The 14,591-nt window shown below is 40.1% G+C and overlaps 1 protein-coding gene across 1 annotated transcript; it reads left to right on the top strand.

Annotated features, from left to right (window-relative positions):
- Positions 1–1,157: 1,157 nt before the first annotated feature.
- On the top strand, positions 1,158–9,046 carry il12a (interleukin 12a). The gene is made up of 6 exons (XM_048604783.1): positions 1,158–1,320; positions 1,476–1,630; positions 1,900–2,001; positions 2,109–2,168; positions 2,262–2,366; positions 8,302–9,046. Exons 1-6 carry the CDS (start codon positions 1,296–1,298, stop codon positions 8,479–8,481), a joined length of 627 nt encoding a protein of 208 aa, XP_048460740.1. The 5' UTR covers positions 1,158–1,295; the 3' UTR covers positions 8,482–9,046.
- The last annotated feature ends 5,545 nt before the right edge of the window (positions 9,047–14,591 follow it).

Here is a 14,591-nt window from a genome sequence, read left to right as displayed (position 1 = left end):
ACTGTTTGGTTCAATATCATGATGTGGAGATGCTGGTGTTGGACTGTGGTGGATAATGTCAGAAGTCACACCACACCAGGTTGTAGTACAACATATTTATTTGAAATCATAAGTTTTCCGCACACTGCTCCATCGGCAAGTGAAAGAGCAGTGCTCAGAAAGCCTGCAATTTTAAATAAACCTGTTGGTCTATCACCTGGTGTGGTATGATTTCTGATTTGATTCCATATCAGACAGTTCTGAGGAGAGGAAGGGAGCCAGTGCCTGGACCTTTAGACTACTGACTAACACTGAGGACCAGAGGCACCTCCACAAATCCTGAAAGGTAGCCGAACGGGTTGATAGGTAATTTAGAGGACTTATGGCATGCTTTCCTATATTAGCCAAGGCTAGAATACAAGAACAAGGGGGTTGAAATGGAAAATCCTTAAAAGTAACAGCGCCTGCGAAATTGGTAAGTTTTATTTTATTGGAGCGTGCATTTTTTTTATTGTAAAGGTTCGGATTTCTTTGCATTTCGCTGCGCTAGCTGATGGAAATCTGTTTTGTTTCACATTTCTTCGGAAATCCACAAAGGGAAACTCAAAACCCTTAAAACAGGATCGTTTCCCTAATGGTGAGCAATCTGAACTTCACTGGGAAACCTGCTTTTGGGGAGATTCGTTTGCGATTCTCAATGAAACCTCCTTATTAATTTTTAAAAGGAACGAATATTTCTGGACCTGTGCGAAGAAAATGCCATGGATTCTCCAAATGCGTTCCGCTGTAGTCCGGGGGGCGTTAGAAGCCCAGTTGCAGCTTTACTTACCTGGGCAAGATTTCCCCCTGTGCCCCCGGAACTGGGCAGTTTTGTCTTCTGTGAGATGAGCAAAATAAAATCGAAATACAGGGCGGAACAAGGAAAGAAATTGGGCGGTAAAAGGAGATAACAGAAAAGTGAAAAAAACGCACAAACAGAAAACAAACTAAGAGACGGTGGTGGGGCGGGGGAGCCAAGAGTTAAGTGAGAGAAACTGAACGGAAATTAACGAAAGCGAAAAAAGTAAACAACGCGCAACGTAACACGCAAGCATGGTTCCACCCTCGGCCACACTCAAGGTATTGCTACATGCCTCCGATTGTGTCTGTATCTGAAAATGACTGGGGAATTCCCTCAACATGTACTACCTCTCGCGTGTGAGGAGGGAGCACTGTATATATTTACATGCAGCACCGAATCTCTGGTAGCAGACACACACCCACTGTGCACCCGAATAAACAGACACACTTCTACTCGGGCAATTTGTTCAGTCACAATGGTGTTCTCGCTGGAAACCGCTGGTAAGTTTAGAATGACTGGAATGTGCACATGCTTTGTCAAAGTCCATGATATCACTACTCATCAAAAGAAGCTCCGAAGGTTGATCTAAGTTGAAACCTGAGGAGTGCACAAGTGCTGCTGCAGAACCATTTTGACGTTTTTTTTTAAATTGCAGGACTGTGGAAAGCTCCCCTCTTTTTAGTGATGTGCCTTCACCTGTCCCGGGTGTGCTCTGGGAGCTCCGTACCTAAGCAGCAGAAAATAGATGTCAGAAGCTGCCTCAACATTTCAAAGCAGCTGCTGAGCGAGGTGAAAGAAAGTCTAACGCACGTAAGTCCTTTGGTAATTATTCCATGCCCTGTACACTGTCCGAGCAAGAAAGCGGGCGAAGTGTAGAGGATTAGAACTAACAGACTGAGTCAGTCTTTTGGAGATTTATTGCTGTTCGTTATCGGGCTCCGGGGTTTATAGCAATCTTTAATTTTACCTGCAACTGCTAAACTTCAACTGGGAAAAAAAGATGTGTAAATAGTTTCTACACATTGGCTGGCTGTTTGCATTTTTTCTGTCGAAGATGCTAACTGTCATGTTTTATTTAGCCCGACGTGACTGGAGGCTTTAACTGCACTGATAATGTTCTTGCACTGGAGGACATCACTGAGAATCTCACCAGCACCGCCTGGTCCTGTTCCCCGGCCCAGGTGAGCACAAACACACGCATACACTCTCCGGCGATATCTTTCACATGAGTACAATCCTTTATTGCATTTCAAACTGATCGCTTATGTCAATCCTTGTGAATCCCTAGGAGTCTGGTAAATGCAAGGAGAGCGGAGACCCGCAAGGATCCCGATTCCCAATTGACCAGGTTTGTGCCTTCACCGGTTTCATTCGAGTGTTTAGCTTAAGTCACTGAAATCAAATCGAATCGAGCATTAATTATATCCATTTCATTCGACAGTGCTTTCAAAATATTACTGCCGATTTACAGATCTACCAAACTAAACTTCATAATTTCTCCCACGTCACCCGGAATGTGTTTAAACAGATCCAGCAACTTCTGAATGTAAGTTAACGTTTAATTCGTTTCTAACAAAGGTAAAAATGGCTGAGTGTTACAATTCAGAGGTAAAAACCGGAGAGAGAGGGCAGCTCGATGGCATGCCATAGAGAACCCCTGCCCTTGTGTTCTCACATTTTTATCAGTAAGGGCGGTTTCTACTTCACACTGGGGCAAGACTGAATTATAGTTCAGTTTGACATTCTACTCATCAGTAAGGCACTGCTGTCCTCCTGTGCTTTCTATCCCATTCAAGCACTCACTCATCTTCCCATCCTCAAGAACATTTCACCTCTCAGATTTACCTCCTGCTTCCCAGACTCCATTCCCCTCAAACCCACCATTTAGCTTCCCTTGCTGACCCAATGTCGACAATAGCTCCTTTTATTTAGCAACTATCCCAGATTGTCACTGACCCCCTTCCAAAAAAAACACATGCTCATTTCTGTTAATATTCATATCTATACTTCTCTGCCCATTCCAAGTCTAGGGAATATTCGCACCTTCCAAATTCTCTCCTTGACTCTCCTTCAGCTTTACATTTGAATCTCTTCAATCAAATTTCGGTCAAATTTCGGTCTAAAATTGGGCTCACCAGTCATTCTTTTCTGTTCTATTCTCCCCCACACCTCTGTTTCCCCTCCCACCCACTTAAACATAGACAGAGTTTCTATATCAATGGCTTTTCATCCCGCACACACACAGACACGCACATTTCTGGAAAGTATTATGTAAATATTACCAGCCCCCTCATCATTCTCATAAACATACTGCCCCTTGATGCCATCATTCAAATACGTGGAATAGTTTACACAAATCTGATGATGACATTGGCATTACTTAGGCATCACTGACTGTGCTGTCAAGCAGTTTGTCGTTCTAACTTGAAATGGCTGTAACTTCCTCTAACTAAATGGTGGGAAGACCAAAACAATCATTTTCAGCTCAATCATAAACTCCACGCCTTTATCATTGGCTTCAACCCCTTCTAGGTTAACTATGTCAGTGCAAATTAAACTGTCTGCAACCTTGGAGTCCTATTTAACTATTGTCTAATATTCTGGCCTCATAATTTTGCCACTACAGTTAATAGTCTACCTATTCCTCCCATTATAACATTAATCAACTTTGCTCCCCATACCTCAGGCAATCTGCTTTTGAAAGCCTCTCTGGGTCAGCCTGTCACCCTGCATGCAATGCAATATAAACACATTCAAATCTGTACCAGCCATACCCAACTCTGTACCAAATGTGACTCAATTACCACCACTGAGCTTTGTTGTAACTTGATTCCCGAAATGACCTAAGTTTTAAAAATTCATCTCTGCTGAAATGTCTCCACAACCTCAGCCTGTCCGATCTCCTAACCTCAACAAGGCTTAAATTTCCTTTTCCTTTACTTGCCGTTCCTCTGACTTCAATCTATTTTACATTCCTCTTCCTCCCTTTACTCCAAATTGCTGGTCCACCTTCAGTCATCTTGATTCCCTCCCTAGAACTCTTTCCCTAATCTTTATCAATTCTGCACCTCCCTCTTTAAATGCATCTCATTGACCAAGTTTTTGGTTATCACTCTCAATCACTCCCTCTTCGTTTTGATGCCTATTCTTCTTATATTTCTAAGATGCATCTTAGAACATTTTTCCATCTTAATGATGATCTAGATATGTAAGCAGTTGTTGCTCACTGCTACTGTTCAAGGTTTAAGCTAGGAGTCAACCAATTTACACTAAATAGGATTTACATTTCTGCTGTCTTATATTTGTAACTCGTATATCAGCTGTTAAAATGTAATTGGAGTCATAGAGATGTTCAGCATGGAAATGGACCCTTCGGTCCAACTCTTCCATGCCGACCAGATATCCTAAATTAATCTGCTTCCATTTGCCAGTATTTAGATCATATCTCTCTAACCCCTTCCTATTCATGTTCCCATCCACATGCCTTTTAAATAGTGTAATCGTACCAGGCTCCACCACTTTCTCCAGCAGCTCATTCTATACATGCACCACCCTCTGTGTGAAAAAGTTGTTCCTTAGGTCCCTTTTAAATCTTGCCCCTTTCATCTTAAATCTATGTCCTCTAGTTTTGGATTCCCCCACCCCGGGGAAAAAACCTTGTCTATTTACCCTATCCATGCCCCTCATGATTTTATAAACCTCTGTAAGGTCACACCTCAGCCTCCGATGCTCCAGGGAAAGTAGCCCCAGCCCCCTGGCAACATCCTTGCGAATCTTTTCTGAATCCTTTTTAGTTTCACAACATCCTTCCTGTAGCAGGGAGATAAGAATTGCATGCAGTGTTCCAATAGTGGCCTAACCAATGTCCTGTACAGCTGCAACATGACCTCCCAACTCCTATACTCAATGTTGTGACCAATAAAGGCAAGAATACCAAATGCCTTCTTCACTATCCTATCTACTTGCAACACCACTTTCAAGGAACTATGAACCTGCACTCCAAGGTCTCTTTGTTCTGCGACACTCCCCAGGACCTTATCATTAAGTGTATGAGTCCTGCCCTGATTTGCCTTTCCAAAATCCAGCACCTTACATATCTAAATTAAACTCCATCTGCCACTGCTCGGCCCATTGGACCATCTGATCAAGATCCTGTTGTATTCTGAGGTAACCTTCTTTGCTGTCCGCTACACCACCAATTTTAGTGTCATCTGCAAACTTACTAACCAAATCACATCCAAAACAATTATATAAATGACGAAAAGCAGTGGACCCAGCCCTGATCCTTGTGCACACTGCTGGTCACAGGCCTCCAGTCTGAAAAGCAACCCTCCACCACCATTCTCTGTCTTCTACCTTTGAGCCAGTTCTATAATCTAGTTGGCTAGTTCTCCCTGTATTCTATGTGACCCAGCCTTGCTAACCAGTATACCACGAGGAACTTTGTCAAATGCCTTACTGAAGTCCATTTTGCTTAGATAGCCTAGGCATCAGCATAGATATTAGTTTATTGTGACCAGTTTGTCACTGCATAGTAATTTAGTTGCTTCTGGTGTCAAACTACAGTGCTTCAAAGTCCTGACTCCAAATTTGCATCAAGTCTTAGTGTTGCAATGTTATAATTTTCAGTTCTGCTACAGATATTCTCATAGATTTAGGGGCACAGATCACTTTCTATGTTTTACATTACGGGTTTCCACATTATACCACAACCCAGTAGTGTGACAATAATTTCTTATCCAATAATAATATACATTATTCATAAAATTCAGAAAGTCAACAATTCAAATTTGACATTCTGTATTAAGCTGAAATATAGTTCAATATCTTTCATTACATCATGTGGCATTCTGTAACTGTAGTGAAACACATTAATTACAAGCTGTGTTTACATTTCATATCAAACATATAGCCTGGGAAGTTTTAATCTCCTGTGGTCTGAGCTGGATGTAGTGTTTTTCACACCCTCATTCAACCTTTCAGGAGGAAGATTAAAACACTTAATTGAGACCAGGCCAGATATAAGTCATAAAACTGCTGTACTTTACAAATTGTAATTGAGAATACAAAGTGACAATTTAATCAAAACTTGATATGCTTAACTTCAAATTCTCCCTTGCAGTAAAAGAAACAAACCAAGTGGCTTTATCCTGGTTAACGCTCTAAATACTATGACTTTTATACTGTCTTAAACATTGAAATAGACATGGGCTTATTTGGCACTTAAAATGATTGCCAAGACAATTTTTTTGTGTTTTTCCCAACTGGTCATGTTCAGTGATAAATCTTTCCCTTGGGTTATTCTATGCATTTTTACTTACTTCTGAGCGTTACAAATGTTGGTAGAGTTAATGAGGAAGAGGCTATTGTGGCAGACATATTCCCATTCGTTAATTTACCAAAATACTTGCTACCAGCATAAGATGCATCTCCACTATCCCCACTCAAAAGGTAGATTCATAGCAGGGTTGATGTTCCTCCCTGTGCTAAGAGCTGTGGATTCTCATGTAAACACGAACTGAGGAAAATAATTGTCCTTAGTTATTGTGAAAACACAATTTTAATATCTGGCTATTCATGGTTGTTCTAGCCTCCAGAGTTTCAGTGTATTATGGAAAAGAAAATTCTAATCCTGTATAATATTCACCTTCAAATCCCATTTAAAGAAAAGTGGTAACAAGAAACCTCCCAAAACATGGCCCTCTGAAAGTGAATACCGTGCTAAATGTCAATGACAGTAATTTTTGGGGTTCTCCAATTGGCCATAATAGGATTAACTGAAGGTCATTGCAAACCCCGGATAAAATATGCAAATGATGTTTCTATCATCCTTCTTCCAGAGTTATGTCAGCTGATCCAGAAAACTCCCAGAGCTCCCAGCAGTCGTGTGAGATCATGCAATAGGGAGGAATGCAATTAACCCCTATTGGTGATTTCAATCCTTCCTGCTTTATTTTTGTTTATTCTTTGATTAGGTGTCACTGTTTGACTAGCAGTTATTGCTCATCCCTAGTTGCCTTTGAGAAGGTGGTCATGGTTTATGTTGGAGTCTGTTCTGAATTTGAGTACTGACTGCAGGACTGTGTCATGCTCAACAACGCTCTTCTCAGGGGAATTTCTTTCTCTAAAGAATTCGGCACTTTTACTTCGAAGTGAACTTTTTATCAACTCCACTTTACTTCCCATTTCTGAAACTTCTTTAATGATGGTTACTGATGTCACTCTTGGTCATATGGCCCAAGAAGGCAGCTTTCAAAGTGCAACAGATTCACTTCAGCAGGTGAACAGTCCATTCAACAGCACACCCAAGAATATCCTCGTGCAGGGTACAGAGGAAATGTAATGATTTGGATCTCAGCCTTCATCATTAATTCATCCCATGTTAGGAGGAGGAATGGCATAATGGTAATGTCACTTGACTAGAAATCCACAGCCCTAGGCCAATGTTTTGGGAGTGTGGGTTGAAATCCAACCAAGGCATATGGTGAAATTTGTATTCAATAAAAAGCTAGCCTAATGGCAACCATGTAAGTGTAGTTGATTGTTCCAAAATCCATCTAGTTCACTAGTGATCTTCAGGGAAGGAAATCTGCCATTCTTGCCTGTTCTCACCTACATGTGACTCCAGACCCACATCAATGTGATTGACTCTCAGCTGCCCTCTAGAAAATTAATGATGGCAATAATTGCTGGTCTAGCTAGTGATGCTGTATTCCATGAATTAATTTCTTTTAAAACTAATCCATCATCTTTATATTTACAGCATTGTCTGTTTAGTTCACTGGCTGAGTACAATTCATACTTTTATTGGCACCACATGCAATTTCAATTTTTGGGTATTTTATAGTTTATTCATCAGATATGAGCAAAACTGGAAAGCCCAGCATTTGCTATCTGTACATAATTACCCTTTAGAAGGTGGTTATGGTCAGCTTCCTGACCCCATCAGTCTGTGGTATAGGTCCACCCACACTGTATTTTGGGAGTGAGTTCCAGGTTCTTGATTCAATGACAGTTCTATATTGGAGAGGAACTTGCAGTTAATGTCCTCATGAAGGAGCTTTCCTGGATCTTCTATGTATACTGGGGCCAAAGCTTGGACCATGCCTGCACAGTTTCTGGTATTTCTGCATGTGTTCTTTCACTTCATTATATTTGTTTTTGTTTCACTTTTGCATTGGCCTATTTCACTTTTATATTCACCATCTATTTTCTTTGAATTACCTCTATTTTATAACTGTTATGTTTTCTCAGGTATAATTATATTAGTAGATAACTCGTTAAGCTCAGTCAAATCAAAGCAAAAACAACTAATAACTTACCTTGTATATTTTAAGTTTCATTGCCCATCTGTTTGACATTTTAAAAGCAAAAACTTCTAAATTGCTATTAATTTTAAATTTAATTCCAGTTTAAATAATTCATATTTGAAGTTTATAATACAAAATCCTAATTAAATTTATTTATGTTTTTGGCCATAGGCTCTTAATTCTGATTCAATCTATGATGACGTATATTTTGAAGTTGGGTCAACAACAGAAACTGAGGAGAAACCTAACTTTCCCCAAAGGATGGTTTTGTGCAAAATTTTGCAGGCTTTCAAGTTGCGTACGATCACAATCAACAGAGTGATGAATTATCTGAATGATACCGAACTCTAATTGTACAGAATCTAAATACCTTCACACCACAGTAATTTGTGATCAACTTTTATTTTGGTTTTACACTATTTATATCAAATATGCTAACACAACACTCCTCCCCTCTTGGAACGACATATTTATTTAAATATTTATTTAATATTTATCACTTTTATCAGGGGGCTAAGATATTATAACTTATCTGGGAGCTGGGATCAATATGAAAAGGATAGTCTTTTTTTACTGATTATACAGTGGCATTGTTCACTAAAAATGTATTTTTCTGATTACTTTTCTATAAAATTTGCAATGTTTACACTGATCGGTGCTGAATTTTTAAAGAATATTTATTAAAATATACCAATTTCTAGCAAATTGCCTGTGACATTGCCCACCATCAGTTAATAAATGTAAATTTATTTTATATACTTATTGTGAAGGGACACTTCAAAATTCAGTTGTAAAGTCACCTAGTGCCCAAACCAAGTACTTCATTGTGGAAGTTGACAGTGCAAAATTGAATATTAACATTGAAATTATAATGAAATTTACAATGATAAATGCTATATAAAACCGTAATTAAATACCTGTGATAACAGTGAGCAAGTATGGTGTACAGAATGATGTATCTTATACAAGATTTCTAATAAACATAGATATGTTCACATATGTTCAAGAGTATTTTTGCCTTTATTATCCATTCCTATCTTATAGAGGTAATGTTAGAATTAATACTTGTAAGTAAATAGTTTTACAGATAAATGGAAATACAGTTGTTTAACCCAAAGCCATTAAAATATTAAGGATGTGTAACCATTTTTAGGCTCTTATGCATTTATTCAGAAATACAGTATGATTTTGTATTGCATATTAATCACAATAAAACCAGCACATAGAAATATCTATGCAGCATGAATTGATGCCTTAAATTAAGAATTTCCACATATATAAACATTATATCTCCAATTAAGCAGTCGGAGCAAACTGAGTCAGCAATATTTTTCAGATAATATGATAAATTGCAAAACCACAATTCTTTAAGATCATGAGGAGATTGTAACGAACTCTATCCACAAACAATAACTTAATTTTGAATTCCATATTGCAAAAAAAGCCCTTTTCAGGATGATGCCAGTGAGCCAAGGATTTGTGTTTGGGCAGACCACACATGTTGAAGCCATGCTGCCAAGGAGGCTGCTAATTCTAGCAGGACTGCAACGATCCTCTCGAAAAATGTAGGAGTCAAATAGGTGGGCCTGAAAACCATTGAAAGTAGCTGCACCCAGCTTTTAAATAATAACAGTAGCTTCATTTATATGGTTCTTATTCCTCTCAGATATTGAGTTATGTTTGGAGTACAGAAACTGTTACAACGTCATAGAATGATACAGCAACAATTTGGCCTTTGTTGAGCTGGTTCTTTGCAAATGCTATTGAATTATTCCCTCTCCTCATTCTGTTCCCATCGCCCTTCAAAAAATATTCAAGTATTATCGAATTCCCTTATGAAATTTACAACTGAGTCTGCGTCCATCAACCATTTCACAATACACTTTGTACAATATCAGTTCTCACGAAGCCTCCAGTTACAAAGTTATAGAGGCATACAGTATAGAAAGAGACCCTTTGGTGTAACTAGTCCATGCCAACTGTGTTCCTCATCCAAACTAGTCCTGCATTTGGCCCATATCTTCCCAAACCTTCCCTATTCATGTACATGTCCAAATGTCTTTGAAATGTCGTAACTGCACCTGCATCTACCACTTCCTCTGGCATTTCATTCCACACACGAACCACTCTCTGTGTAAAAACATTGCTCCTCATCCTTTATTAATCTTTCTCCTCTCGCCTTAAAAATATGCCCCCTGATTTTGAACTCCCCACCCTAGGGAAAAGACCCTTGCTAGTCACCTTATCTGTGCCCCTCATGATTTTATAAACCTCTATAAGATCACACCTCAACATCATACGCTCTAGCGAAAAAGTCCCAGGATATCCAGTCTGTTTTTATAACTCAAATCCACTATTCCCGGCAACATCCTGGTAAATCTTTTCTGAATCTTCTCCAATTTAATACCATCCTTCCTATAACAGTGTGACCAGAACTGCACACAGTAGTCCATAAGAGGCCTCAACAACGTCCTTCACAACCTCAAAATGACAATCCACTCCTATACTCAAAGGTCTGCGCAATAAAGGTATGCATGATAAATGCCTTCTTAACCACCCTATCTACCTGTAATGCAAATTTCAAAGAATTATGTCCTGAGCCCCCAGGTCTCTCTGTTCTCCAACACTCGCCACGGTCTACCATTAATTGTATAAGTCCTGCCCTTATTTGTTTTACCAAAATGCAGTACCTCACATTTATCCAAATTAAACTCTGTCTGCTACTCCGCAGCCCATTTAGCCAATTGATCAAGATCTTTTTATAATCTTAGATAACCTTCAAGTCTCTAAACTTGATTGCAACTTGGAGCAGAGTGCTGACAGTTTGGTAAGTAAGGTAGATCTTACATTTCACATTCAAAATGTTACTGTAATTTACTATTTAAACCCCAGATTTCATCTAGGTTTGAGCACAGATATATAAGCTCATTAAAAGCACCCAAAGTTAGGTAATTAGACAAATCCGCTGATATTATTTTACTCTGTACCTATGTCTGAGTTCACTCATGGCATATAAATAGAGGCACCTCATTGTGACCTGGCACTTGAAAACAACTTAGAGCAGAGTGCTGGCAGTTTGGTGATAATGGTAGCTAGATAGTACATAAGGAGGTAAGAGCTCCTTTGCTTTTTTTACTTTTTCATCCTTGGGAGTTTGTTCTTCCTTTACTAAAGTGGAAAAAAGAGAGCTGTTTGGTGGGTATATGGTAAGAGGCTAAGACCTATTTTGCTCTTAAGGTTTAATATAGTACATGAAGGTAATAAAGTACATTAATAAGAAAAATAAATAATTGAATGTGTTATCTAAATAGTTACGTAAACACTTTATGGATAGCAGGGAAATTGATGTACCCTGCCTGCAGCATGTTGGAGCTCCCGGATCCTAGTATGATCCAGGAAAACCACATCAGCTGTAGTTATGTACAACTCAAAAGCTTTGGTTCAAAGTTTGAGATGGAGGCTTAAAAACACACTTTGACACATGAGGGAGGGGGAAAGTTACCTAGGTCATTTGTACAAGGAAGTGATCATGCCCCTTAGGAAAGGTTTGTTTGGTTTGGTCACTTATCAAGGAAAGGAAGGTTTGAATGGATAAGGATAACCAGAGAACAGGAAAGTATGAGCCTCAGCTTTTATAATTTCCAGCAGCTTTGAGGCTATTTCAATTTGATTATATGAGAATGTGATCTGCTGGGTGGATGAGATAACTGACCATGGCACAATGGAGGAGCAAAACGGATATAGTCGTAACAGGGATCAGTATAGTGAGGGGGCTTGACACTGTTCTCTGCAACAAGAAGCTGCATTACTGCATTGTTTACTTGGTGCCAGGATTCAGGACATCTACTTGGGCTGTGAGGAACTTGCAGTGTAAAGGGTAGGATCTGGTCATTATGATCCATATAGGTGCCAGTTACATAGGCAAGACTAGGAAAGAGGTTCTGCATGTTCAGGATGAGGAGAAAGGTACCAAGATAAAAAAGCATACCTGCGTGGTAGAAGTGGGATCTGGTTCATGAGGCACTGGCAGTAACTCCAGGGAAAGTGGGAGCTGTATCACTGTAAATCAAGATATAGAAGGGAAGGAGGGAATTAGGAAAATTAGGATCATCATGAAAATGATTCTCAACAAATCATTAGAGTTGCAGACTAACAAATCCTTGGGTCCTGCCAGACTTCATCCTATGGTTTTAAAAGAAGTGGCTAGCAAGACAGTTGATGCATTAGTTTTATTGTCCAAAATTCCTGAGATTTTGTTTAAAAACATCATTCATGATGTGGGCATCTCTAGTTGGGCCAACATTTATTGCCCATGCCTAGTTGCCCCTGAGAGTGTGTGGTGGCTTCCTTCTTCCACCACTGCAGTCCATGGGCTGTATGTAGACCCACAATGCTGTGAGGAAGTGACTTGGCTAGGAACTTTCTGGTGGTGGTATTCCCATGTATCTGCTGCCCATGTCCTTTGAGCTGGAAGTGATCATGGTTTTAGAAGATAATGTCTTGGGAGTCTTGATGAATTTCTACAGCGCATCTCGTAGATGATACACACTGCTGCTATTGACATCAGCAGTGGAGGGAATGGGTGTTTGTGGATGTCATGCCAATCAAGAGGGGTGTTTTGTCCTGGATGGTGTCAAGCTTCTTGAGTGCAGTTGGAGCTGCAATCATCCAGGCTAGTGTGATATATTCAGTCACACTCCTGACTTAATCTTTGTAAATGGCGGATAAGCTATAGGGAATCAGGAGGTGATTGACTTGTTGCAGGATTCCGATCTGCTCTTGTAGCCATTGTATTTTTATGGCTGGTACAGTTCCGTTTCTTGACAATGGTAAACACCAGTATGTTAAAAGGGGGTTTCAGTGTTGATAACCCCATTCAATATCAAGGGGCCCTGGTCAGATTGTCTCTTATTGAAGATGGTCATTGCCTGGTATTTGCATGGCATGAATGTTACTTGCCACTTAATAAAAACCGAAAGAACTGTGGAATCAGGAACACAAACAAACGTTGCTGGAAAAGCTCAGCAGATCTGGCAGTAGCTGTGAAGAAAAAATCAGAATTAACGTTTCAGGTCTGGTGACCCTTCCTCAGGAAGGTTCTGAGGAAGGGACACTGGATCTGAAACGTTAACGCTGATTTTTTTCTTCATAGATGCTGCCAGACCTGCTGAGCTTTTCCAGCAACTTCTGTTTTTGTTACTTGCCACTTGTCAGCCCAAGCCTGGATATTATCCAGAGTCTTGCTGCATTTGGACATGGACTGCTTCAGTATCTGAGGAACTGTGAATGGTGCTGAACATTGTGCAATCATCGGCAAATATCCCCACTTCTGACCTTATGATGGAGTGAAGGTTGTTTATTGAAGCAGCTGAAGATGGTTGGGCTTAGGTTACTACCCTGAAGAACTCCTGCAGTGATGTTAAGCATCTGAAATGACTGACCTACAACCACCACAACTATCTTTCTATGTGCCTGGTACTAATCCAGCCAGTGGAGAGTATCTCTTCTGATTCCAACTGTCTCCAAGCTATGGTTTTTTGATGTCATGTTCAGTCCAATGTACCATTGATGTGAAGGGCAGTCACTCTCGTCTCACCCGTGGAATTAAGCTCTTTTGTCCATGTTTGAACTATGACTGTAATGAGGTCAGGAGCTGAATGGCCCTGACAGATCCCAAACTAGGTGTTACTGAACAGGTTATTTCTAAGCAAGTGCTGCTTGATAGCACTGTTGATGGTACCTTTATCACTTTACTGATGATTGAGAGTAGATTGATGGGCAGTAATTGGCTGGGTTGGATTTGTCCTGCTTTTTGTGACATACCTAGACAAGTTTCTATATTGTCTGGTAGATGCTGATTTGTAGATGTACTGGAATGGCTTGGCTAAGGGTCAGTAAGTTCCACAGCACAAGTCTTCAGTACAGTTGCTGGAATGTTATCAGGGCCCAAAGCCTTTGCAGTATGCAGTACCTCCAATTATTTCTTAATATCATGTGAAGTGTAACGAATTGGTTGAAGACTGGCATCAATGATGCTGAGGACCTCTGGAGGAGGCCACTGGGCGCATCTCATCCAGAAGTGCCAAATTGCCAAAAGTGTTTCAGCCTCATCCTAGGCATTGCTGAGCTGGGCTCCACCATCACTGAGTTATTTAGTTGTTCACAGCCAGACACAACTGGATGTTGACTGTGGAATTGTTTAGCTGTGTCTATCATTTGCTGCTAATGCTGATTGGCATGCAAGTAGGCTTGTTTTGTAGCTTCACCATGTTAACACCTCATTTTTAGGGATAGTAGGAACTGCAGATGCTGGAGAATCTGAGATAACAAGGTGTAGAACTGGATGAACACAGCAGGCCAATCAGCATCAGAGGAGCAGGAAGGCTGACGTTTCCGGCCTAGATCCTTCTTCTTCTGGTCTAGGCCCAAAACGTCAGCCTTCCTGCTCCTCTGATGCTGCT

The sequence above is a fragment of the Rhincodon typus genome, chromosome 13 (genome assembly GCF_021869965.1).
Source record: "Rhincodon typus isolate 14 chromosome 13, sRhiTyp1.1, whole genome shotgun sequence".
NCBI lineage: Eukaryota > Metazoa > Chordata > Chondrichthyes > Orectolobiformes > Rhincodontidae > Rhincodon > Rhincodon typus.
This window is presented reverse-complemented; position numbering and strand designations above follow the sequence as displayed.

Bases quoted from the DNA above. Each gene is read 5' to 3' on its own strand.
- il12a (XM_048604783.1), top strand. From the start codon at position 1,296: ATGGTGTTCTCGCTGGAAACCGCTG. The intron at 2,002-2,108 runs GTGAGCACAAAC...GTGAATCCCTAG, and splicing joins GGTCCTGTTCCCCGGCCCAG to GAGTCTGGTAAATGCAAGGA. The intron at 2,367-8,301 runs GTAAGTTAACGT...TTTTGGCCATAG, and splicing joins AGATCCAGCAACTTCTGAAT to GCTCTTAATTCTGATTCAAT.